Source organism: Canis lupus, chromosome 10, assembly GCF_003254725.2.
Source record: "Canis lupus dingo isolate Sandy chromosome 10, ASM325472v2, whole genome shotgun sequence".
Lineage (NCBI taxonomy): Eukaryota > Metazoa > Chordata > Mammalia > Carnivora > Canidae > Canis > Canis lupus.
In genome coordinates, this window is record NC_064252.1 from 62373798 (window position 1) to 62397530 (window position 23733).

Below are 23733 nucleotides of genomic sequence, written 5' to 3' on the forward strand. Positions count from 1 at the left end.
ACAAATGTGCATATGGGATCTTTATGAAGTGATGGAAATGTTCTACAATGGATTATGATGATTTTCACACAAACCTGTCAATTCCCTAAAATTTGCTGTAAAAACAGGTCAATTTTATGATAGGTACAGTATCTATACCCGAATTAAACTGCTAAAAAGAACACAATTCATAAGCTGCAACAGTAGTTATGGTTTTTCTATTTGTTCCAATTTGCTCATGTTTTAAGAACCCTTGTCTTCCCAATTTGAACTACCTCTACCCACTATTCCTCAAAATTCTGACTCTCCTCCTTTTCTTAATCATGTCTTTAGTATGTATATTTCCTTACACTTCTTTTTTTTAATGGAATTCCTTCCTATCTCTATTTCAGCTACCAGTCCTGGAAAGGTGAAGTTCCTGTATTGATATCCCAGGATATATATGGGGTTTTTTGGGGGGAGGGGGGGCGACAGAGGTATGGGATGATAACTGCATTGGCAAATTTAACATTCTCTCAGGCAGTCTTATGGAGTAAAGAGACTGGGGGAGGGGGGCTACTAAGGGATTAAAAGAGAAATCCAGAGCTGTAGTTTTACAGTGGAGTCTATGTAAGGTCTTGACAGTGGGAAATAGCACTCCAGGCATGACCCAGAATTTATAAAGCTATGACCAATTCTAGGCAACGTATTTTAAGGGGATCACTGATAAAGAATGTTTCCAGAGATGAAAGAATGGCCTGATAATAAATCTAATCATCATAACATATATTGGAAAGATAAGAACTTGTTAGCCAGGAAAAGAAAAAGAGTAAAGAGACATCTTTGGCTTTCCAATTCATGAGGGGTTGGTTTCAACTGAGATTAACCCCATAGGGAAGAAATAAAATCAGTGCACAGAAGTTAGAGTAAAGCAAAAATATGACTTATTCGTATTATTATGAATTTTCTAACAATGACCTACACTATAAACTTAATTTAAAACTATACAACTCTGTTCAAGCAAAAGATATTACTACCCAAATGAGATTTTAAAAGGGATTTATACACTGGACAAACCCCTAAATGGAATACTTGAATAAATAAATATTTCTAAGATACTGAAAAGCCCTAAGCTATAATAACGACTTCTTTCTAATCTTGAACATCGTTAACTTGGTTTTTTCCCATAAAATGTGCTAATAAGGTCTTCACATTATCAGCATCAAATGTACTTTCTGAAATCTATTAATACCATATTCTTTACTACTAAATTCTCCTTTATAAATAGTACCCTTTTGCATTTTTGCGACATTAACACTATGTGTTGGTGTATCTTTTAAAAAACAAATGTTTCAATATATTGTTCTGAAAGCTTTTTCAAGACTGTACAAATGAAGCCACAAGGCAAAGAATTTCTAATAAACACTTCAAACCTAATAAAGTCACAATTATCATTTACCATATAAGCAGCTGCACAGGAAGACAATAAACTTATGTATAAATTAATGCTCCTACTTACGTTTCTGTGTCTGATACCAAGGATTCATTATTGCATACATCATTGAAGGTATGAAGTTGATTCTATAATTAAAGAAAAAATTAGTTTTGTATTTTTTACAAATTTTTTTCTGATATGTTACCAACTGTGAAGAAGCATGATTTGAGATATATAAAATCAGTAACTAGATCAAAATTATAAAACACTAGACAAACAATAAGATTCACATACACACTTACCAATTAGTCTGGTAATTTCCTTTATCATATTAAAATAATTTCATTCTACCAGTAATACTCACGCTTTATTCCACTAAGTACAAGAGAGAAAATGAGAAAGCAAAGCTAAATAAGGGAAAATTACAAAAATCTAATGCAAGCAAACGGTATGTCACTAAAGGAAAGGCACCCTCAATATACACATTTAAGATTTAGTTTAATTTTTTAATTTTTATTTATGATAGTCACAGAGAGAGAGAGAGAGAGAGAGAGAGGCAGAGACACAGGCAGAGGGAGAAGCAGGCTCCATGCACCGGGAGCCCGATGTGGGATTCGATCCCGGGTCTCCAGGATCGCACCCTGGGCCAAAGGCAGGCGCCAAACCACTGCACCACCCAGGGATCCCAAGATTTAGTTTAGAAAAATGTCAAGTATTTTCTATATTTACAAAGCCCAATACCTGGGTATAATCTACTTACTTCAAGAATAACTACACTACAAAAACAGGCAAGAACTACAAAGGAGTAAAGTTCATGGAGACCTTGGTAAGCCAGAAAAAGCATATTCATCCTAAAGGATTCAGCTATCTACTTAGCTCTAGCAAATTGCTATTATGCAAGAATACAGACTCATGGATACCAGGTCTTCCCATTTCATCCTCAAGACAATAATACATATTTCTATTTAAAACATTATTTGCAAAAAAAATAAAAATAAAAATAAAAATTAAAAATAAAACATTATTTGCTACTGTCCAATCCAAATAAAATATTTTTATTAATCAAATTTGGCCTATGATTCAACTATCTATGGCTTCTGACAGGAACATGAATTAAGTATCTACTTACAATCTCCTAAATTCTTTTCCTCTCCACAAAAAGATCACTTTCTAAATGTACAAAAATCGCATAGTTTAAAAAAAAAAAAAAAAAAGGTGAAAGAATGAGACCCTCAAATCCAGAAGACCAAAGGGCACCCGGCTGGCTCAGTCAGTGGAGCATGGGATTCTTGATTTTGGAATTGTGAGTAGAGGGCTCCACAGAGGCTCCACATTGGGCCAAGAGTTTACTTTAAAAGGAGTTGGGGGGGCAGCACCTGGGTGACTAAATCAGTTGAGAGTCTGACTCTCGATTTCCACTAAGATTATGATCCTGGGGCATGAGATTAAGACCCATGTCAGGATTCCCGCTCAATGCGGAGTCTGTTTCTTTCCCCCTTTATCCTACTTATGTTCTCTCTCTCTCTCTCTCTAATAACTGATTAAATCTTTTTAAAAGGGGGGTGTGGGGGGGGCTGGGTGGCTCAGGTCACGATCCCAGGGTCCTGGTATCAAACACCATGTAAGGCTCCCTGCTGAGCAGGGAGTCTGCTTCTCCTTCTTCCTCTACCCGTTCCCCTGCTCCTGCATGCACATGCTTTGTTTCTCTCTCACTCTCTTAAATAAAACCTTAAAAAAAAAAAAGATCTAAAGTACAAATCCTTCTAATTCTAAGCTTAATTTTCATATTTAAAATAGGGAAAATACTGAAATTATTTATCAAGACAATACAAAGTAACGTATGTAAAATACCTTAGCCTCACATAAGTAGTCCATAAATAACAGTTATTATGATGAGGATGATGAAAGTGTGGAAAGCAAATAAAAAATGACTCGAAATAAGTAAATATAGCTTACCGTTATCTGACTTAGTCCAGCCAACCTCATAGTCAAAGTCGGTGACATAAAGTACTTAAATGCAAGATCTAGGCTTTCTTTATCAAAGCATAACGTTGTATCCAGTGGTTCTTTCACTGTGCTCCACATTAAGTCAGCCATATTTCGAGCCGCGCTCTGTCTTAACTCCTGATCAGAGAGCTTGCATAAATACCTTAAATGATTCAGAAATAAAACATACATAAAAACTTGCAAAATATTCCTAAAGACTCTTCAATAATTCAATAATATTCACTTGCTCCATACCTTCAAAATGTTTAATAAAGTAGAACCTGACATCCTAGGATTAACATTTCTAAAAGATGCTTCAGTGGAAGGGGCGGTGGGGGGGCAGGGGAGGTAACTGGGGGATGGGCACTAAGGAGGGCACTTGATGTGATGAGCACTAGGTGTTATACTATATGTTGGCAAATTGAATTTAAATTTTAAAAATTTTAAAAAATAAAAGATGCTTCAAAGATTGACCTGAGGCGTTATGTCCTTTGCTGAGTCCACTGTAAATCAGAAACTGTCAAGAGCCAAGTAATTTAACATTGGATTCAGATCCTTCCATAAAGCTTTATTATTCTCATAAATGTTACATATACAGTTCCTGGTTTAATAATGAAATTTACCGCTGCTTTTCATTTAATAGTACCTCTACTCCCCACACAGCCAAAACACTTTAAAATGTGTACATCTTAAACATAATTCTTATTTGGCTTCCAGACATCACTGGTTTTCCTCAGGTCTTGCCCATTTTATCTGGTTGGTTCTTCCTCCTCTATCCAACATTTCAACATTAGTAATCTCAGGGTTTGTAATGGATTGCAAAATGGCCCCAAACTATTTCTATCACTTTACATAAAGGTCTTTAAAATACGATTTTGCCATTGTTCCCATCAAGAGGTGTCATGTATTTCTCTACTCCCTTGAATCTGAACTTTGCCATGAAAGCTGCTTTGACTAATGGAACAATAAGAGATGTGACAAAAACAGAAGCTTAAAAAGCCTTTGAGCTTACTCTTTCTTGATGGGAACTCTTTCCTCACTCAGAAAAGGAACACAGGCTATCCTGCCAGATGAAGGAAACATGGCTAATGCCCCAACTAACACCTAGCCAACTGGAAGATGAATAGGAACTCGCCTCCACTTCCAGTAACAATCAGCCTGTCAACCAGAGGATATATGAATGAGGTACTATCCTTTGAGCGTACAGTTCCAGCCAAGTCAGCCCAGATCAAAAGAACTTGTCAGCCTAAGAACTATAAGAAATAATAAATGGCTGTTATTTTAAGTCACTAAGATTTGCAGGTTGTTTTCTTACATGGCAAAAGCAAACTGATAGAGGCTCCATCCTCAACACACTTCTATTCACTTTCTAGATTTCTCTCCCCAGAAGACCTCATTCACTTTGAGGTGTTTAATAAAAGCTTTCTCTATGCTGATAACTCAATTTATGATCCTGTTCTTAATTATATGGTTATAGTCCCAATTCATAAATGCCACTTAAATGCCCCACAGGCATCTCAAAATAAAGTCCTCAAGTTCTTTCAGTCCACATCTCAGTAAATTATACAGTACAAAATAAAAATTGAGGGGGAGTGCTTAAGTGATGCTTACTCCTGTAAATTCCAGAATCACCAATCTTGTAAGTGAAAATAAAATGGACAAAAATTCAATTTTCAAAAATCACCAACAATCCTTGTTACAAGTAACCATACATCATTTCTTTCCAAGACGACATACTAACCTTTCAATTGGTTTCCCAGCTTCTACTCCAACAATCCTACAATTTATGATCCACTTCAAAGCCAAAGTGATCTTCTAAAAATCATCATGACTCACCTGCTTAAAACCCTTCAATAGATTCCCATTACTAAAATCAAATCCAAACTCTTTATAATGACTTTAAGATCCTGAATAACCTGACCTTGCTTATCCAACCTCATATAATAATTATCCCCCCCAAAAAAATAATAATTATTCCCCCTTATACATTATGTTCCATACAGTCTGCTTCTACTTTCTTTAATGTCATATTCTTTCCAGCCTCAAAGATTACATCCTATATTCCTCCTACCTGGAATATGTTCTTGCAATTATCATCTGATTAGCTGATTCATGATCTTCAGATGCCACCTTTCAGAAAGACCTTGTATTTCTAATCACATTACCTTACACTTCCATAGAATTCATCACTATCTGATTATTTTCCTAATACCTTCTCCAAAAACTCAAATAGTATCAGGAAAATAGGAACTCAAATCTTTATCTAAGTGAGAAAGGTATAAAGAACTCAAAAACTGACAAGAAGTGGGCAGCCCAGGTGGCTCAGCGGTTTAGTGCTGCCTTCAGCCCGGTGCGTGATCCTGGTGACCCAGGATCGAGTCCCATGTTGGGCTCCCTGCATGGAGCCTGGTTCTGCCTTTGCCTGTGTCTCTGCCTCTCTCTCTCTCTCTCTCTGTCTCTCATGAATAAATAAAATAAAATCTTTAAAAAAAAAAAAAAACTGACAAGAAGTACAAGCACAGAACTCCTCTAACAGTTCACACTCCAATTCTAATCAATACAATTCTTTCTCCAACCTCTTAGGTTTCCTTCTTTGAGACTTAAACTCAAATGCCACCTCCTCCTTCAATTAGACCTTCTATAACCCCGTATTGTGCGCCAACCTCTAAGACATCTCCTTGGCTGCTACTTTTCTCTGTAATGTAACTTTCCCATGAACTGTATCATCTACTTATTTGGTACAGAGACTGCACAAAAAGAGAAATCCTTCCTCCTCTGCTATATCCCCAAAACCTAGAACATAATAATCAGTATATCTTTGATGACTGCACACTATGCAGTACCGTGTAACCACTGTTGACCTTTTTTCTTTTAATTTTACATGAACATATAAAGAGGGTCAAGGGGAACCTGGCTGTCTCAGTTGGTGAAGCACACAACTCTTGATCTAGTGGTTTTGAGTTTGAGCCCCATGGTAGATGGATGTAGGTATGACTTAAAAATAAAAAAATAGTTAATGAAAAAAAGGTCCAACATAAATTGTTTAAAAGTAAACATTAAATATGAGCCTACACGAGCATAAAAAATAGTATAACCCAATGGTTAATTAAAATTTTCTCTAGAGGACATGAGTAAAAGGGACTTTCAAACAATGTAATTCTACACTATGTTATAAACTATTAAATATATTACAATGTTAAAGGGAAAAGATTTTAAAAACTTACCTAATAACATAGGTCCTAAAAGGGATAATGTGCTGCATAACAGCAGGGATATGTAGCCATATTCTAATCTATAAAGAAACATAAATAAGACATCATTAATGTATAATGATTATGTGACATACACATCACTGTAACTGCAAACAAGAACATTTAGTATTTTGTTGATTCTGAAACTACATATTTTACATTTTAAAAAGGATGAACTAAAAAATAGGATTATACATATCAGGTAAATAATTTAACCAATATACATTTTTAAAACATATACATAAAATGAATCTAAAGACTGTTACCTTCTTGCTAAAAAGGGAGTCCACCTACTTATCCAGGTAATATGATCTTACTTAGGATACTCTATACCTCTTTGTATGACAGTAACGCAAATACCATAGCACTACATTAGCTTTTCAATAAACCATTTTAATTTTTAACAAAAATCCCATCGTTTCATCTAAAAAATATCAAATTATCTGTGATTCCTAGTCATTTCATTATCCATCTAAGGAAAGTATATTTTACAGATTACAGTATCAACTATTTACTGAATTAAACTTTTACTGTAAATACAATTTAAGACTTAATAACTTATAATTTTCTCCATACTCCAACTCATTTCAAAATATGCTTACTTTATAGTTTTATTCTCATAATTAGTAGGTTAAGTATCAAATAAGAATAGAAGTCCTAAGTAAATTATCAAACAAGCAATAATAGTATGCCTTAATAAAGACAAGGGATGCAAATTAAAAACAAATTTGGAAATACAAAATGTATGGCTCCACTCTAATTAAGGATACCTATTTAAGTTCCACAGCAAACACTATCCTAAGGTATAACGTTAAAACTTTTCCTTCTAAGACTACAAACAAAACAAGCAAATTTTTAATTCAAATTGATCTGAAGGCCCTACACAGAAAAGAAACTAACTAGAAGTCCTAAGACTAAAAATGAAGCATTAAAACCAGTGTTACCTAACAAACTAGCAGGAAAAAAAAATTTTTTTTTAATTCCATTTACAATTGCACCAAAAATAAATACCTAGGAATAAACTTTTTTTTTTTAAGATTTTTTAATATAATCATGAGACACAGAGATATAGAGAGGCAGAGACATAAGCAGAGGAAGAAGTAGGCTCCATGCAGGGAGCCCGATGTGGGACTTGATCCCAGGACTCCAGGACCACACCCTGGGCCAAAGGCAGGTGCTAACCCCGCTGAAGCCACCCAGGTGTCCCAACCTAGGAATAAACTTAACCAAGGTGGTAAAAGATCTGTATTATGAAAATTATAAAACACTGATGAAAGAAACTGGAGATAACACAAAAGATTCCATGTTCATGGACTGGAAGAATGAAGTAAACTATTGAAATGACCATAAGCAAGATACAGTTCCAGTGCAATCCTATCAAAATAACAACAGCATTTTTCATGGAACTATATAACAAATAATTCTAAAATTCGTATAGAACCACAGAAGACCCCAAATAGCCATACAAATCTTGAAAAAGAAAAGGAAAGCTGGAGGCATCACTATTCCAGATTTCAAGTTGTATTACAAAGCTGTAGTAATCAAAACAGTATGGTACTGACACAAAAACACACAGATCAATGAAACAGAATAGAGAATCCACAACTGAACTCACAAATATACGGTCAATTAATCCATGACAAAAGCAGCAAGAACACACAGTGAGGAAAAAGTAAGTCTCTTCAACAAATGATACTGTGAAAACTGGATAGTTACATACAGAAGAATGACACTGGGCCACTTTCTCACACCATATACAAAAATAAATTCAAATGTGAGACCTAAAGCCATACAATTCCTCAAATAAAACAGACAGTAATCTCTTGAACATCATCCTCAGCAGTTTTTCTAGATCTGTTTTCTCAAGCAAAAGAAACAAAAGCAAAAATAAACTATTCTTATTACACTAAAATAAGAAGCTTCTGCACAGCAAAGGAAACAATTAACAAAACTAAAAGGCAACCTACCGAATGGATGAAAATATTTACAAATGACATACCTGACAAAGATAAAGAATTTATTCAACACAAAAAATAATCTGATTAAAAATGGGCAGAGTCTCCAAACATACAGATGGCATTTTTCCAAAGGAAACATACAGGTGGCAAACAGATACATGAAAAGATGCTCAACATCACTAATCATCAAGGAAATGCAAATCAAAACCACAATGAGTTATCACTTGTCAGAACGGCAAGAATCAAAAAGGCAAGTTCTGGTAAGAAAGTAAAGAAAAATGAAAATTCATGCACTCGTGGTGGGAATGTAAATTGGTGCAGCCACTTTGGCAAACAGTATGGAGGTTCCTCAAAAAATTAATTATACACACATATACATGCATACACAATAAAATATTACTCAGCCATAAAAAAGAATGAGATCTTCCCATAAGCAACAACATGAATTTACCTAAAGGGTATTATACTGAGTGGCATAAAAGGAAGAAGAAGGGATCCCTGGGTGGCGCAGCGGTTTGGCGCCTGCCTTTGGCCCAGGGCGCGATCCGGGAGACCCTGGATCGAATCCCACGTCGGGCTCCCGGTGCATGGAGCCTGCTTCTCCCTCTGCCTGTGTCTCTGCCTCTCTCTCTCTCTCTCTCTCTGTGACTATCATAAATAAATAAAAATTAAAAAAAAAAAAAAGGGAAGAAGAATACCTCAGGATTTCACTTACATGTGGTATCAAAATATCAAAGCGAAACAACTAACAAAAAGCAAAAACAGAGCCATAAATACAGAGAACTGGTGGTTGCCAAAGAGGATGAACATGGGGTGATGGACAATATGGGGTAAGAGGAGTAGGAAATACAGGCTGTGACGCCTGGGTGGCTCAGTGGTTGAGCACCTGCCTTCGGCTCAGGTCGTGATCCCAGAGTCTGGGGATGGAGTCCCATATCGGGCTCCCTGAGAGGAGCCTGCTTCTCCCTCTGCCTATGTCTCTGCCTCTCTCTCTCTCTCTCTGGCTCTCATGAATAAATAAATAAAACCTTTAAAAAAAAAAAAAAAGGAAATACAGGCTGTCACTTATGAAATGAGTAAGTCACAAAAGCAAAAGGTAAAGAATAAGGAATACTGTCAATCAATATAAAAATGGGGTAATATGGTGATAGATGGTAACTACACTTGTGGTGAGCATAGTGTAACATATGGACTTGTCAAAGGCCTCTGTTATATACCTTAAAGTAACACTGTATGTCAACTATATTGCAATTAAAAATATTATTTAGTCTGAGATAGCATGATTATGGGAACAGAAAATCCAAAATACTTTTCATATAAATGCTTCTAGAATTAAATGGTTTGGCAAGAATGCTGCTTAGAAAGCTAATACAAATAATTAATACACATACATATATACACATGTACATATACAAATTATATATGCACATATTTTCTGTATTACCAGGAACAAATACTAAATAATGTTTCATAAATATTCTCCTTAAGGAGCGCCTGTGTGGCTTAGTCAGTTAAGAGTCTGCCTTTGGCTCAAGTCCTCAGGTCCTGATCCTGGGACCCAGTGATTAAGCCCCACATTAGGCTCCCTGCTGCATGGGGTCGGGGAGGGAGCCTGTCTCTCCCTCTCTGCCTTCGCATCTCCCCCTCCTCCTCTCTCACTCACACTCTTTCCACAAATAAACAAGTCTTTAAGAGAAACGTTCTCCTTAAAATAATCTCAAAAAATGTATGTCTGTGAGAACTCTAATAAAAACATGCCACACCTTGGAGGAGGCTGGAAAGGTATCTTACTGTCTTTCCAGGAAAGCCTCCACAAATACAACTAGATAACAAACACATTAGCGAAAATAACCCAGAAAAATAGCCCAAACACTTCTAGACAACACCTCAACTAAAGGTAGGGAAGAGACCACATCAAAGTAGGTAGAAAGGGAAAAGATGTCTGAAGCTAACGGTGTTGGGGAGGGAGCCAGTGGCACAAAAAAGGGCAAAAAACTTTCAATATTTGACTTAGAAAATGAGAGTTCTTAAAACCAGGGGAACTTAAAACTTGGAATTGGTTTTTTAATAGAACAAAAGAGCGCACATTCAGGAGAGAGTACAGGGGTGTAGGGGCAGAGAGAGAGAAAGAGAGAGAATCCTAAACAGGCTCCTTGCCTAGGACGTCTCACAATCCTCAGATTATGACCTGAACTGAAACCAAGACTCTATAAGCTTAACCAACTGAGCCACCCAGACGCCCCAAAGCCTGGAATTTTAAAAATCAGTGGGTTAGGCTAAACAAGAACAGGAAGAGCATTAGTTAGCAGAGTCCCCACCCTTAAAGAGACAGCACCACAAACTGCCCTGCAGAAAGAGCACAGAACCACAAGTTTGAAAAACACTGAGAGCAGACAGGAGTGAGAGGGATTTCCTCATCTCGGATCATGGCCAGAGAAACAGAAACTACATGGAGATCCCTCTGGGAACAAAAGAGCTGGCAAGGACCATTTCCTTCCTCCACCTCCCAGCAAAAAGAATGGGCACCTGCAGAAACCTGCAATAGGGCCGACAATCGTTACCTAACTTGTTTGCACCAAGCTCCTCTTATTACCCCATACCTCTGTTTTGCTGGTCTTACCCTTCAAAATCTCCTTAGCTCCAGCACTGCAGGTCCCTACCCAAAATACCAGCACAAACCCTACCAACACCCCCATCTCCTGATCTAACCTCTCCTGCAGGTCCTCAGTACCAGGGGTAGCTGCAGGGGCAAATCTCACTTCCCAAGCAAACCACTCCCTATCTTGTTAATTATGCCCAGCCCCTGCTGAGGACCAAATATCACCACAACAGAGAGTTTCTGCATATAACTTGCACTGAAGGAAAAAAAGACTAAGACACAATAACAGAGCCCATGCAACACACAAGGACATATTCCTTGAAATGCCAGGCCCTAGAAAACAGGGGATACTGCACTACAGGGCACTATAAAGCCTCTTCTTCATAAGCCTATTATCATGAAGAGCAAGAGAATTAGCTGACATTGAAAACACAAAGAAACAAAAAAATAATAATAAAAAAGAAAACACAAAGAAACAGACATAGAAGATCAAAATGAAGGACAGAAAAATATCTCCCAAATTAAAGAACAGGACCAAACCACAGAAAAAACAAAATGAAACAAATTATAGAGAATTTAAATTAATGATCATAAGATACCAACCGGACTTGAGATAAGAGTGGAGGACATCACTGAAATCCTTAACGAGATTAAAAAAAAAAAAAAATCAGAGATCAAGACAAAACAAATGAAATGTAAAACACACTTGGAATAAATAGCAGGCTAGAAGCAGCACAGGAATGAATTAATGACCTAGAAAATAAGAGTAATGGAAAGTAAACAAGCTGAGTAGAGGAAAAATAATTGTGCAAGTAGAGAATCGTCTTAGGGGATCAGTGACTCCATCAAGCATATTAACATCTGAATTACAGGGATCTCAGAAGAATAGAGATGGGGGCAGAAATTTGATTTGAAGAAATAGCAGCTGTAAACTTCCCTACTCTGGGAAAGGAAACAGATATCCAGATCCAGGAGGCACATATATCCCCACAAATTAAATCCAAGAAGATCCACACCAAAACATATAGTAATTAAAATGACAAAAATTAGTAATACAAAAAAATTTAAAACAGCAAGAGAAGATAGTTACATACAAGGAAAACCCTTAAGGTTATGAGCACATTTTTCAGCAGAAACTGCAAACCAGAAGGGCATGTTATAATATATTCAAAGTGCTCAGAGGAAAAATCTGCAGCCACTAATACTCTTTCTAGCAAAAACTATCATTCAGAATTAAGAGAAATAAAGAGTTTATCAAACATAAACTAATTGAGTTCATGTCCATTAAACCAGACCTACAACAAATACTAAGGGGACTCTTGGAGTAAAAAGTAAAGAGAAAATGAAGACAAAAAGCAGGGGCACATGAGTGGCTCTGTCAGTTGGGTATCTGCCTTTGGCTTAGACCATGATACCAGGGTCCCAGTACTGAGTCCAAAGTAGGGCTTCCTGTTCAGCTGGGAGCCTACTTCGCACTCCGCCTTCCTCCTGCTTGGGCTCTCTTTCTCTGTCAAATAAATAAATAAAATCTTAAAAAGAAAAAAGCATGTGAAATATGACACCATATTCCTGAAACACTGTAAAAAGAAGGGTTAGGAAGGGATTTAAACTTAACATATAAAATTATATTATTAGTTTCTGCTTAACTATAACAGAATCTAAAATTTAAGAAAATAAAACCATGTAAATAAACTTAAGGGACATCTGGGTGGCTCACTCAGTGGGATGTCTGATTTTAACTCAGGTCATGCTCCCAGAAGATCAAGCCCCATGTCTAGCTCCTCACTCGCTGAGGAGTCTGCTTAAGGATTCTCTCTCTCTGCCCTTTCCCCCCACTCATGATTGTTTGCTCTCTCAATCTCACTGAAATAAATCTTTAAAAAATAACCTGAAGTGACCATCAACTTAATACAGACTACTATACGCTGAAATTTAAATACAAACCTAATGGCAACCACAAATCAAAAACCAGTAATAAATATACAAACAATGAAATGAAAGGAATCCAGTTATATTGCTAAAGCCAATAAACAATGAAAGAGTACAAGGAAGAAAGGATCAGGGAAAAAAATCTATACAAACAACCATAAAACAAATAACAAAATGGCAATACATATCTATCAATAAGTACTCTGAATGTAAACAGATTAAACACATCAATCAAAGGCACAGAGTGCAGCACCTGGGTGGCTCAATTGGTTAAGTGTCTGCCTTCAGCTCAGATCACGATCCCAGGGTTCTGGAACAAGCCCCACATTGGCCTCCATGCTAAGCAGGGAGTCTGTTTCTCCCTCTCCCTCTGCCCCTGCTCACATTCTCTCTCTCACTCAAATATTACCAGAAAACAAAACAAAAAACAAAACCACACACACACACACACACACACACAGAGTGATAGAATGGATAATAAAACAAGACTCCTTCTACACTGAAAGACATGTGGAAATTGAAAGTGAGGGGATGGAGGGATGCCTGGATCTCAGGGTCATGGGATCCAGCCCCACATCAGGCTTAGCACAGTGTCTTCCTGTCCCGCTCCCTCGGGTCCTCCCCCAATTGTGTGCACTCCCCCTCTAAATAAATAAAACTTAAATAAATAAATAAATAAACAAACAAACTAAAAAAAAGTGAGGAGATGGAGAAACATTTGTCATGCCAATAGCTATCCAAAGAAAGCCAAGGAAGCAATACTTACACCAGACAAAATAAGACTTTAAAACAAAGATTGTAACAAGAAACAAAGACACCATAGAATAATACAGGGACAATCCAACACGATATAACAATTATAAATATTTATGCACCAAACATGAGAGCTCCCAAATACATAAAATAGTTAATAATGAACTTAAAAGAATCAATAGTAATATAATAGCAGTAGGGGGCGTTAACACTCCATATACATCAACGGACAGACCATCCAAACAGAAAAATCAATAAGTGAACAGCAGCTTTGAATGACACACTGGACATGGATTTAACATATTCAGAACATTCCACCCTAAGACAGAATTCACATTCTCTTCAATTGCACATGAAACATTCTCCATCAATTGCACATGAAACATTCTCCAAAATACATACAAGGCCAAAAACCAAATGTCAACAAATTTAGAACTGAAGTCATACCATACATCTTTTCTAACCACAATGCTATGAACTAGCAATCAACCACAAGAAAAAATTTGGGAAAACCACAAATACATGGAGATTAAATAACATGCTACTAAATAGTGAATGGGTCAAGGGAAAAAAAAATCAGAGGAAATCAAACATTACATGGAAACAAATGAAAATGAAAACACAGTCATCCAAAATCTTTAGGATATGGAAAAAGTGGTTCTAAGAGAGAAGTGATAGGGGCGCTTGGCTGGCTCAGTCAGTAGAGCATGCAACTGTTGATTTCAAGGATATGAGTTCAAGCCCCACTTTGAGTGTTAACATTACTTAAAAATAAAATGTTAAAAAAGGAAAGTATGGAGCAATATAGGCCTACCTTAAGGAGTATGAACAATCTCAAATATACAACCTAACTCTACACCTAAAGAAGCTAGAAAAAGAACAAACAAAACCCAAATTCAGAAAAAAAATTTTAAAAAACCCCAAATTCAGGAAAAGAAAGGAAATAATAAAGACCAGAGTAGAAATAAATGATATACAAACTAAAAAGAAACAATAAAACAGATGAAACCAGGAGATGGTTCTTTGAGAAGATGAACAAAAGAGATAAGCATCTAGCATGATTCCTAAGAAGAAAGAGAAACCAAGGAAACAAAATTAATGAAAAAGGAGAAATAATACCACCAAAGAAACACAATTTTAACAGAATATTATGAAAACCTAGATGCAAATAAACTGGACAACTTAAAATAAATGGAAAAATTCTTAGAGAAACATGTAACTTACCAAAGTAAACCAAGAATAAATAGAAAATTTGAACGGAACAAATACCAGCAATGAAGTTGAATCAGTAATCAAAAAACCCCCAGAGGACAAAAGTACATGGCCACATGACTTCACAGATGTTTCTACCAACCATTTAAATAAGAGTTAATACAAACTATTCCACAAAAACAGAGATGGAAGGAAAACTTCCAAATTCATTCCAGGTGATCAGTTATCACCCCAATACCAAAACACACACACACACACACACAAAAACTACAAACCAAGAGCTCTTATGACTATGGATGCGAAAATCCTCAAAAAAAAAAAAAAAAAAACCATTATTAGCAAACCAAATCCAACAAAACATTAATAAAAATCATACACCATATTTGAGTGGCGTTTATTCCTGGGACGCAAGATGGCTCAATACTCGTAAATCAACCAACATGACACATCATATCTATAAGAGAACGAACAAAAACTATATGATCATTTCAAGAAGTGCAGAAAAAGCATGTGACAAAGTACAACACCCATTTATGGTAAAAACCGTCAATAGAGTATGTCTAGAGGGAATATATCTCAACCTAATAAAGGCCTGATATGGAAAACCCACAGTCAGTATCAAATTCATTCGTGAAAAACTTGAAAGCTCTTATCCTAAAGACAGGAACAAGATAAGGATGTTCCTCTCATCACTCTAATTCAAGATAGTAGTAGAGATCAATAGCCACAACAATTAGACAAGAAAATGTAATAAAAGGCATTGAAACTGGTAAGGAGGAAATAAAATTTTCACTATTTGCAGATGATATGATACTATACAATTCCCTAAAGACTCACCAAAAAACTAGAACTAGGAAATGAATTCATTAAATCACAAGATACAAAATCAATGTAAAGAAATCCACTGCATATCTATGCACTAATAATGAAGCAGCAGAAATAGAAATTAAGAAAAACCAAGCCAGGGCAGGGCAGAGTCCAAGAGGCAAAAGAGTAGGAGACCTTAGTTTCCTCTAGTCTGAGGAATTCAAATTATCAGCTATCAAATTATTCTAAACACCTGCAAACTCAACCAGAGATCTACTGCAAACTCAACCAGAGATCTACTTCTAAAAGAATAGCTGAAACTCTACAAACAGAAAAGTGACAACACTCTGCAAGAATAACAAGATGGAAAAATGTACCTTAAAAAAGAGAACAAGAGGCATAACAGAGTGCCAAAGACCTAATCAGTATGGGATATGATATAAGTAACAATTTGGAACCAGAGTTCAGAATAATGATAATAAAGACACTAGCTGGGCTTCAAAAACCTATAGAAGACATTAGGGAATCCTTTTCGGGTGAAATACAAGAACTAAAATATAATCAAGTCAAGATCAAAAAGACTATTAATGAGGGTGCCTGGGTGCTCAGTGGTTGAGCATCTGTCTTTGGGTCAGGTCGTGATCCTGGGATCAAGTCCCACATTGGCTCCCCACAGGAAGCCTGCTTCTCCCTCTATGTCTCTGCCTCTCCCTCTAGGTCTCAAATAAATAAATAAATAAATAAATAAATAAATAAATAATCTTTAAAACAAAATGAGGCTACTAATGGGGTGCAATTAAAAAATGGAGGATACAACTCCAGGATAAATGTGGCAGAAGAGAGAAATTGTGATAAAGACGACAACCTGGGCAGCCCAGGTGCCTCAGTGGTTTAGCGCCGCCTTCAACCCAGGGTGTGATCCTGGGGACCTGGGATCGAGTCCGTCGGGCTCCCTGCATGGGGCCTGCTTCTCCCTCTGCCTGTGTCTCTGCCTCTCTCTCTTACTGTGTGTCTCTCATGAATAAGTAAATAAAATCTTTAAAAAAAAATATGGTAACGTAAGAGAACAAAAAAAAGCAGGGCACAAAAAGAGATTAACTACTGGATCATGAGGGAAGAAACAGAGATAAGTGGTACCACAAAGCTAAACGATATTAGAATAATTGGGAGCTCAGAAGAGGAAGGAGGGGTTGGTCAGAAGAATTATCAGAGCAAATTACAGCTGAGAACTTCCCTAATCTGGGCAAAGAAACAGGCATTCAAGTCCAGGAGGCTAAGACAACCCTCCCTCAAGATCAATAAAAATAGTCAACACACCAACATAGGATAGTAAAACTTGCAAATATCAGAGACAAAGAAAAAATCTGAAAGCAGTTCAGGACAAGAGGTACATAATCTACACAGTAGAAACATTAGATTGGCAGCAGACCAATCCACATAGACCTGGCAGGCCAGAAAGGACTGGAATGATATATTCAGGATACTAAATGAAAAAAATATGTAGACAACAATACTTTATCCAGCTAGGCTGCCATTCAAATAGAAGGAAAGGGGATCCCTGGGCGGTTTAGTGCCTGCCTTTGGGTCCAGTGTGTGATCCTGGAGTCCGGGGATCGAGTCCCGCACTGGGCTCCCTACATGGAGCCTGCTTCTCCCTCTGCCTATGTCTCTGCCTCTCTCTCTGTGTGTGTCTCTCATGAATAAATAAATAAAATCTTAAAAAAAAAAATAGGAGACATAAAAAGCTTCCAGGACAAACATAAACTAAAAGAATCTGTAATCACTAAACCAGCCAGCCCTGCAAGACACATTAAAGATCATTTGGGACACCAGGGTGGCTCAGTGGCTGAGCGTCTGCCTTTGGCTCAGGTTGTCATCTCAAGGTCCTAGAATCGAGTCCTGCATCTGGCTCCCCTGGGGAGCCTACTTCTCCTTCTGCCTATGTCTCTGCCTCCCTCTCTGTCTCATCAATAAATAAATGAAATCTTTTTTAAAAATCCTGTAGAAGAGAGACAGGCAGTTTTCTGAATGGAAACAATGCCAATGTGAAGGAGTGCAATGGCTAAGAAAGCAGTTGTTAGGGATCCCTGGGTGGCGCAGCGGTTTGGCGCCTGCCTTTGGCCCAGGGCGCGGTCCTGGAGACCCAGGATCGAATCCCACATCGGGCTCCCAGTGCATGGAGCCTGTTTCTCCCTCTGCCTGTGTCTCTGCCTCTCTCTCTCTCTCACTGTGTGCCTATCATAAATAAATAAAAGTTTAAAAAAAAAAAAAAAAAGAAAGCAGTTGTTAGATACATCCTGGACTTCAAGCTCTATTACAAAGCTGTAATCATCAAGACAGTATGGTACTGGCACAAAAAACAGATATACATCAATGGAACAAAGGAGAACCCAGCAATGGACCCTCAAGTCTATGTTAACTACTCTTCAACAAAGCAGGAAGAATATCCAAGAAAAATACAGTCTCTTCAACTATGATGTTGGAAAATTAGATAGCCATATGCAGAAGTATGAAACTGGACCATTTCCTTACACTATACGCAAAAATAAACTCAAAATGGATCAACGACCTAAATATGAGACAGGAATCTATCAAAATCCTAGAGAACATAGGCAGCAACCTCTGTGACCTCTGTTGCAGCAACTTCTTGCTAAACACATCTCAAAAGGCAAGGAAAACAAAGGCAATAATGAACTACTAGGACTTCATCAAGATAAAAAGCTTTTGCACAGCAAAGGAAACAGTCAACAAAACTAAAAAGCAACCTACGAAATAGGAGAAGATATTTGCAAATTTCTTCTCAGATAAAGGGCTAGTACCCAAAATCTATAAAGAACTTATTAAACTCAACACCCAAAAGAATAATCCAATCAAGAAATGGGCAGAAGACATGAAAAGACATTTCTCCAAAGAAGCCATAAAATTGGCCAACAGAAACGTGAAAAAAAATGTTCAACGTCACTTGGCATTGGGGAAATACACGTCAAAACCACAATACAAATCAAAATCACAAATCAAAACCACAAGGAGATACCAACTCACACCAGTGAGAATGCTAAAATTAACAATTCAGGATATGACAAGTGTTGGCGAGGACACAGAAAAAGGAGAACCCTCTTACTCTGTGGGTAGGAATGCAAAGCTGGTGTAGCCACTCTGGAAAATGGTAAGAAGGTTCCTCAAAAGTTGAAAATAAAGCTCCCCTAGGACCCAGCAATTGTACTACTGGGGTTTATCCCAAAGATACAAATGTAATGATCCCAAGGAGTACCTACACTCAATGTTTATACTAGCAATGTACGTCCACAACAGCCAAACTATGGAAAGTTCTCAGATGTCCATCAACAGATGAATGGATAAAGATGATGTCACAAACACACACACACACACAATGGAGTATTATTCAACCATCAAAAAATAAATCTTGCCATTTGAACAACATGGATGAAACTAGAGGGTATTATGCTAAGTGAAGTAAGTCAATCAGAGAAAGACAATTATCACATGATCTCATATATACAATTTAAGAAACAAAACAGAGGATCATAGAGGAGGAGGGAAAAAGTGAGACAAAATCTGAGAGGGAGAGGGATCCCTGGGTGGCGCAGTGGTTTAGCGCCTGCCTTTGGCCCAGGGCACGATCCTGGAGACCCGGGATCGAATCCCATGTTGGGTTCCCGGTGCATAGAGCCTGCTTCTCCCTCTGCCTGTCTCTGCCTCTCTCTCTCTCTCTCTCTCTCTCACTCTCTCTGTGTGACTATCATAAATAAATGAAAATTTAAAAAAAAAAATCTGAGAGGGAGAAAAACCGTAAGAGACCCTTAATCATAGGAAATAAACTAAGGGTTACTGGAGGTGGAGGGATGGGGTAACTGGGTGATGGATATTAAGGATGGCACCTGATGTACATAAGACTGATGAATCAGCTTTAATAAAACCACCATTTTGCACCAAAAAAAAAAAAAAAAAAGACTGATGAATCAGTGACCTCTGAATCTAATACATAATATGTAAGATGGATTTAAATTTTTTTAAAGGGGGGGTGGAACAAGATGGCAGAGGAATAGAGTCCCCAAGTCCCCTGTCCCCACCAACTTACCTAGATAACTTTCAAATCATCCTGAAAACCTATGAATTCGACCTGAGACTTAAAGAGAGAATAGCTAGAACACTACAGAGAGAAGAGTCTGTGCCTCTAACAAGTACAACTCATTTTAAGCCACTCTGCACTGAACAAAATGACTAGAAAGAAGAACTCACCACAAAAGAAAGAATCAGAAACAGTACTCTCTGCCACAGAGTCACAGAATTTGGATTACAATTCGATGTCAGAAAGTCAATTCAGAAGCACAATTATAAAGGTACTGGTGACCCTGGGAAAAAGCATAAAGGATTCAAGAGACTTCATGACTCCAGAATTTAGATCTAATCAGGCCGAAATTAAAAATAAATTAAATTTAAAAATAAATAAATAAATATAGAAATATAGAAATAATCAATTAAATGAGATGGAATCCAAACTGGAGGTCCTAACAATGAGGGTTAATGAGGAGGAAGAATGTGTGACATAGAACACAAGTTGATGGTAAGGAAGGAAGCTGAGGAAAATAGAGAAAAACAATTAAAAGACCATTAAGGGAAATAAATGACAGTCTCAGAAGGAAAAATCTACGTTTAATTGGGGTTCCAGAGGATGCCGAAAGGGAGAGAGGAACAGAAAGCATGTTTGAACAAATCATAGCTGAGAACTTCCCTAATTTGGGGAGGAAAACAGGCATTCAGATACAGGAGATAGGTCCCCCCCCAAAATCAATAAAATCCGTTCAACACCTCGACATTTAATAGTGAAACTTGCAAATTCCAAAGATAAAGAGAAAATCCTTAAAGCAGCAAGAGACTTATATGGGGAGAACTATTAGATTAACAGCAGATCTGGGATCCCTGGGTGGCGCAGCGGTTGGGCGCCTGCCTTTGGCCCAGGGCGCGATCCTGGAGACCCGGGATCGAATCCCACGTCGGGCTCCCGGTGCATGGAGCCTGCTTCTCCCTCTGCCTGTGTCTCTGCCTCTCTCTCTTTCTCTCTCTGTGACTATCATAAATAAATAAAAATTAAAAAAAAAAAAAAAAAAAAAAAGATTAACAGCAGATCTCTCCACAGAGACCTAGCAGGCCAAATAAAAGGACAGCAGAATAAGGATGGGCAGAATATATTCAGGGTCCTAAATGAGAAGAACATGCAGCCAAGAATACTTTATCCAGCAAGGCTCTCATTCAGAATAGGAGGAGAGATACAGAGCTTCCAAGATAGGCAGAAACTGAAAGAATATGTGACCTCCAAACTAGCTCTGCAAGAAATATTAAGGGGGACTCTGTAAAAGAAAGAGGATGCCCAAAGAAATAATCCACAAAAACAGGGACTGAATAGGTATTATGATGACATTAAATTAATATCTTTCAATAGTAACTCTGAACGTGAATGGGCTTAATGATCCCATCAAAAGACGCAGGGTTTCAGACTGGATAAAAAAGTAAGACCCATCTGTCTACAAGAGACTCATTTTAGACCTAAGGGCACTGACAGCCTGAAAATGAAAGACTGGAGAACCATTTACCATTCAAATGGTCCTCAAAAGAAAGCAAGGGTAGCAATCCTCATATCAGATAAATTAAAGTTTACCCCCAAAGACTGTAGTAAGACATGAAGACGGACACTATATCATACTTAACGGGCCCATCCAACAAGAGGACATAACAATCATGAATATTTATGCCCCTAATGTGGGAGCTACCAAGTATATCAATTAACCAAAGTAAAGACATACTTAGATAATAATACACTAATACTGGGAGACTTCAACACGGTGCTTTCTAAAAATGACAGATTTTCTAAGCACAACATCTCCAAAGAAACAAGAGCTTTAAATGATACACTGGACCAGATGGATTTCACAGATATTTACAGAACTTTACATCCAAACGCAACTGAATACACAGTGTTCTCAAGTGCACATGGAACTTTCTCCAGAATAGACCATACACTGGGTCACAAATCAGGTCTCAATCGATACCAAAAGATTGAGATTGTCCCCTGCATATTTTCAGACCATAATGCTTTGAAACTTGAACTCAATCACAAGAAGAAATTTGGAAGAAATTCAGACACATGGAGGTTAAAGACCATCTTGCTAAAAGATGAAAGGGGTCAACCAGGAAATTAGAGAAGAATTAAAAAGATTCATGGAAACTAAGGAGAATTAAGATACAACCGTTCAAAACCTTTGGGATACAGCAAAAGCAGTCCTAAGAGGGAAATACATTACAATACAAGCATCCCTCAAAAAACTGGAAAAAACTCAAATACACAAGCTAACCTTGCACCTAAAGGAACTGAAGAACAACAAATAAAACCTACACCCAGCAGAAGAGAGATAATAAAGATTTGAGCAGAACTCAGTGAAATAGAAACCAGAAGAACTGTAGAACAGATCAACAAAACCAGGAGTTGGTTCTTTGAAAGAATTAGTAAGATAAACAAATCATTAGCCAGCCTTATTAAAAACAAAACAGAAAAGACTCTAATTAATAAAATCACGAATGAAAAAGGAGAGATCACAACCAATACCAAGGAAATACAAATGATTTTAAAAACATATTATGAGCAGCTATACACCAATAAATTAGGCAATCTAGAAGAAATGGACGCATTTCTGGAAAATTACAAAGTAGCAAAACTGGAACAGGAAGAAGTAGAAAACCTGAACAGGCCAATAACCAGGGAGGAAATTGAAGCAGTAACCAAAAACTTCCCAAGACGCAAAAGTCCAGGGCCAGATGGCTTCCCAGGGGAATTCTATCAAATGCTTTAAAGAAGAAACAATACTTATTCTACTAATGCTGTTCCGAAAGATAGAAAGTGATGGAATACTTCCAAACTCGTTTCATGAGGCCAGCATCACCTTAATTCCAAACCCAGACAAAGACCCCAGCAAAAAGGAGAATTATAGACCAATATCCCAGATGAACACAGAGGCAAAAATTCTCAACAAGATACTAGCCAATAGGATCCAACAATACATTAAGAAGATTATTCACCATGACCAAGTAGGATTTATCCCGGGGATGCAAGGCTGGTTCAACACTCGTAAAGCAATCAATGTGATTGATCATATCAACAAGAGAAAAAACAAGAACCATATGATCCTCTCAATAGATGCAGAGAAAGCATTTGACAAAATACAGCATCCATTCCTGATCAAAACTCTTCAGAGTGGAGGGATAGAGGGAACATTCTTCAGCATCTTAAAAGCCATCTATGAAAAGCCCACAGCGAGTATCATTTTCAATGGGGAAACACTGGGAGCCTTTCCCCTAAGATCAGGGACACAACAGGGATGTCCCCTTCTCACCACTGCTATTTAACATAGTACTAGAAGTCCTAGCCTCAGCAATCAGGCAACATAAAGAAATAAAAGGCATTCAAATTGGCAAAGAAGAAGTCAAACTCTCCCTCTTTGCAGATGACATGATACTGTACATAGAAAACACAAAAGACTCCACCCCAAGATTGCTAGAACTCATACAGCAATTCGGCAGTGTGGCAGAATACAAAATCAATGCCCAGAAATCAGAGGCATTTCTATACACTAACAATGAGACTAAAGAAAAAGAAGTTAAGGAGTCAATCCCATTTACAACTGCACCCAAAAGCAGAAGATACCTAGGAATAAACCTAGCCAAAGAGGTAAAGGATCTATACCCTAAGAACTACAGAACACTTCTGAAAGAAATTGAGGAAGACACAAAGAGATGGAAAAATATTCCATGCTCATGGATTGGAAGAATTAA

General features: G+C 37.4%; 1 protein-coding gene across 2 annotated transcripts in view; it reads right to left on the minus strand.

The window, feature by feature from the left end:
• Positions 1–23733, minus strand: part of USP34 (ubiquitin specific peptidase 34) — a 244189-nt gene that overhangs the window by 156178 nt on the left and 64278 nt on the right. For both annotated transcript variants that reach the window (XM_035721667.2, XM_025468624.3), the window contains exons 6-8: positions 6604–6671; positions 3350–3542; positions 1478–1539 (exon numbers count right to left, since the gene is read on the minus strand). In XM_035721667.2, the coding sequence (XP_035577560.2) occupies positions 1478–1539; positions 3350–3542; positions 6604–6671 (323 nt within the window). The remainder of the gene's footprint in view (positions 1–1477; positions 1540–3349; positions 3543–6603; positions 6672–23733) is intronic.